This window comes from Silene latifolia, chromosome 9 (genome assembly GCF_048544455.1).
Source record: "Silene latifolia isolate original U9 population chromosome 9, ASM4854445v1, whole genome shotgun sequence".
Taxonomy (NCBI): domain Eukaryota; kingdom Viridiplantae; phylum Streptophyta; class Magnoliopsida; order Caryophyllales; family Caryophyllaceae; genus Silene; species Silene latifolia.
Genome location: NC_133534.1, coordinates 196,842,724 through 196,847,121, shown reverse-complemented (window position 1 = coordinate 196,847,121; position 4,398 = coordinate 196,842,724). Strand labels below are relative to the sequence as shown.

The 4,398-nt window shown below is 40.2% G+C and overlaps 1 protein-coding gene across 1 annotated transcript; it reads left to right on the top strand.

Moving 5' to 3' along the window:
- The first annotated feature begins 685 nt into the window (after positions 1–685).
- On the top strand, positions 686–3,954 carry LOC141602079 (uncharacterized). Its single transcript, XM_074422389.1, has 5 exons — positions 686–1,174; positions 1,260–1,433; positions 1,607–1,830; positions 2,041–2,983; positions 3,082–3,954. Exons 1-5 carry the CDS (start codon positions 686–688, stop codon positions 3,952–3,954), a joined length of 2,703 nt encoding a protein of 900 aa, XP_074278490.1.
- Positions 3,955–4,398: the final 444 nt, after the last annotated feature.

Below are 4,398 nucleotides of genomic sequence, written 5' to 3'. Positions count from 1 at the left end.
TGCTGCATTAAATAATGTCTTGAAACAAGGACCCTGGAAGGTGGGTCATAACACTTTGATTCTGAAACAATGGAGTCCATCCTTTTCTTTAGACATGGACAGGATTGCAAAGGTTCCTATTTGGATCCTTTTCCCAGGTCTTGATCCTTTCTTATGGACTGATAAAGTTCTGAGTAAGATGGCTAGCAAAGTGCGTAAGCCACTCTTTGCAGATCCAGCTACTACTTCAAAGGAGAAACTGTCTTTTGCTAGGGTACTAGTTGAAGCAGATGTATCCCAGGAGCTGCCTTCTCATGTGGTTATTAACACCCCTCATCTGGGTCAATATTCTCAAAAGGTTGTTTATGAATGGTTGCCCTACTACTGCAAGTGTTGTGGCAAGTTGGGACACACCTCTGTGAACTGTAAAATAAATAAGTCTGTTATTGAGGTTACTCCATCTGGGTCTGATCCCTCCTCTAAGGGACCAGTTTCTCAGTCAAAGCCTGCTCAGTCTCCTCATGAAAGTGTGGCAACTGAGCTTGTTCCTTCTGATCCTTTGGCTACTGATCTCTTAATTTCTCCTAATTCTTTCCAGCTTTTATGAGAGAGCTCTGAATCTGGACAAGTTGAGCTAGGTGATACCTCAGAGGCTTCTGTGGTTGTAGTGGGTTCAGCAGAGAGGAATGTAGACTTGGAATGATCAATGCTAGGTCAGAGATCCTCTCATGCTGACTTCATTCCTCCTCAGAAAGTTTCTGAAAAGTACTCAGGAAGCTCAGCTAAATCTAAGGGTAAAAAGTCCTCTAAAAATAAGTCTTTGGGTGTTACTAAAACTGCCTCTGGGCAGAAGGGCAAAACTGGACTAGGTGGTACCTCGGATCCCATTCAGTATGATGGGTTAGTTGAGGAGAGGAATGTAGGCTCACCAAGCTCTCAGCTAGGCCAGAAATCCTCTCCCCACTTACCCCTCTCATCTAATTTGGTTTCTAAAATGCATCAAGAATGTCCAAGTGTTGTCCCTGGTCTGATTGAGACACCCGATCTTGGTGGTTCTGTTTCTTCACTGGGGTTAGCTGTTTCTAGCCTTGTTAGAGAGCAGTCTCAAATGATTGTCCCTTCCACTGCAGTAGTTGGTCAGTCTGTGATACAGCAAGGCAGTTCTCAAACTGGTTTAGTGGATATTCATGCTTTTGTTCCTCCACAACCAAGTTCCAAATGAAGATTGCTTCTTGGAATGTTCGTGGATTAAATTGTCCTATTAAACAAACTGAAATCAGGGATTTACTAAACTTAAGAAGGTTAAACATGCTCTTACTCTTTTCCATAGAGAGAATTTTAGTGACCTCACTAGTCGTGTTAAAGATGCTAAATTGCAGCTTAAGGACTGTCAGAAGACGCTCTTACAGGATCCTTTTTCTCCCCTTTTTATTGAAGCTGAAAGAGATTGTCTGGCTAGCTATACTACTCTTAAGAAAGCTGAATTAAACATGCTTACACAGAGAGCAAAATTGACTCATATACAATCTTCTGATACTAGTTCCAAATATTTTTTTGCTAAGATTGCTGAAAAAAGCACCAGCAGAATATAGTTAACATTGTTGATCACAATGGTCTACATCATCAGGGGGTAGATAATGTTAGTCTTGCTTTTCAGAATTACTACACTCAGTTGTTGGGTCAGACTGCTCCTGTCCACAATCTTGATATCAACTTTATTGGTCAGGGACCTTGTGTTTCTGAAGATGATAAAATCAGATTGATTCAAGACATCTCTTCTGCTGAAATTAAAGCTGCATTATTTAGCATTGATTCCAATAGCAGTCCTGGGGTTGATGGTTTTTCTTCTGGGTATTTCAAGTCTTCCTAGGATATCATCAAGGGAGATTTCTGTGCTGCTGTACACAGTTTTTTTAGATCTGGTCATATGGCCAAGCAAGCAAACTCAACTTTAATTTCCATGATACCCAAAAAAGATACTGTAACCTCTGTTCTTGACAATAGGCCCATTTTCTGATGTACTGTTTTCTATAAAATAGTCAGTAAAATTCTTTCTAATAGGATTCAACCAATCTTGCCTTATCTTGTGGGAGAGGAGCAAGCTGCTTTTGTTAAAGGCAGAAATATTTTAGAGAACATAATGCTTTCCCAGTCTCTGATTAAAGGATATGCTAGGAAGGTACTTTCTCCAAGATGTCTTATTAAAGTGGATATTAAGAAGGCTTTTGATTCTATCCAATGGGAATTTTTGTCTCAAATGCTTTCTAGTTTGGGTTTTCCTTCTATTTTCTCTAAATGGATCATGGGTTGTATCACCAACACTTGGTACTCCTTCAAACTCAATAGGGGTATAGCTGGCTTCTTTCCTGGCAAGAGTGGAATAAGACAAGGTGACCCCTTGTCTCCATATCTTTTTGTCCTCAGTATGGAGATACTTTCAAGACATCTCAGAGTTCTTTGTACTAAAAATAATGTCTCCTATCATCCCAAATGCAGCAAGCTTAATCTTAATCATTTAATTTTTGCTGATGACTTGATGATCTTTGTTAGAGGAGATGTCCCTTCAGTTGTTGCAGTTAAAGAAACTCTAGTTGAGTTTGATCTCCTTTCTGGGCTTCATGCTAATGTGGATAAAACCAACATTTATTTGGGGGATGTCTCTCCTGCAATTACTTCTGAAATCCACCAAGAAACAGGCTTCTCCAAGGGTCATTTCCCTTTCAAATATTTGGGTATTCCCTTATCCACCTCCAGAATCTCTGTTATAATGTTTGATCCTCTAGTTACCAAAGTTCAGAAAAAGGTTCTCCATTGGCCATCTCATTCTTTGTTTTATGCTGGTAAACTTCAGCTGATTAACTCTGTGGTTTTTGGGCTTAATAATTACTGGTGTGCTAGTATCCTTCTACCTGTTGCCATTATCAAGAAAATTGAGCATCTTTGCAGTCATTTCTTTTGGGGTATACCTGAAACTGGCAGGAGATGGTCTTCAAAAGATGGAAAAGTATTTTTTTTTTATGACGAGGGGTTGAATCCCCCCGGGCCCATGCATTCCCGCACCACCACATGGACCATGTAAGCCACCCCCTTCGGGGGCTGCAGTGGCCCAGTGATCATCGCCCCAGTTGGAAAAGTATTTGTTCTCCTTGGTCTGGTGGCGGGTTTAACATAAAGGATCTCCCTTCCTGGAATAGAGCCCTCTTTGTTAAATGGCTTGCTGTTCTTATTGCTCCTGCTTCTGGTCTTTGGGCAAAGTGGCAGCAGGCTTATGTGCTGAAAGGGACTTATATCTGGTGCCTGCATGCTAAGGATTCTTTCTCTGCTAGTATGAAAGTGATCCTGGCAGTTCGTGACTTTCTTGTAGAGTCAGCTGGTTCTATTCAAAGTGCTCGAGCTTTACTTCAAACCTGGGTTCATGGCTCTCACTTCCATCATCAAATAGCTTATGGTTTCTTTAGGGCTGCTCCTACCCAAGGAGACTGGACTAAGGGGGTTTCCTATTCGTCCATTATTCCCAGTTATCGTATTACTTGTTCTATGGCTGTTCAAAGTCAGCTTGATACTCAGGACAACATTAAAAAGAGGGGTTATCAGTTTGCTAACAGGTGCATCTTTTGTGAAGCAAGTGAGGAAGATCATTGCCATTTATTCTTCTCTTGTCCTTTCACTGCTAAGGTCTGGAGCTCCATTCTGAGCTGGTTAAGTCTCCCTCAGATTTCTTCTTCTTCACTCCATCTTCTATTTGCCTGTCCTTTTGGTAGCAGCAGGAAAAATTGGAAAAATCATTGGTATTATACTTCTCTTGCTGCTGCTGTTAATCAGCTTTGGTGGGAACGAAATCAACGTATTTTTAGCTATAAGATTATTGATGCAGCTGGGCTTCACTGCAAGATCAAACGTTTAGTTTTGGCTAGATTGTCTATCAGATTCCATCAGTCCTTATTGAGCTCTCTACTTGATCACTCGGTCCCTTAGTTGCTATCTTTTAGTTTGTCTAGTTTCATTAGTTGTTGAGGCATTCTAGTGGATAGTTTTTGCAAATGTAGTTTCATTCCTTTTGAAATGAAATGAGAATTTTTTGTAAAAAAAAAAAAAGTCAAATAATACAAGGATTTAATTATTTTGTATCTCATAAAAATAATTAGTTTTTCCATTTGGGCATCATCCTATAGGTGTGACCTAAAGGGATCAGCTGATCATCGTCGTCACACGACAGTAATGTCAAACTCTAGTCAGCCAATCATTACCGATTAACGATGACCAGCTGATAAATAAATAAATAAATCCCTGATATTCCTTTTACGAGATTTATTATGTAAACGCACTTATTGTGGAGGACACTACTCCAATAATAGCTCCCCAAGTCAGCTAATCTTTAGTACCTATCAAATCTTCTCCTCATTATGGTTCACCGCAGGT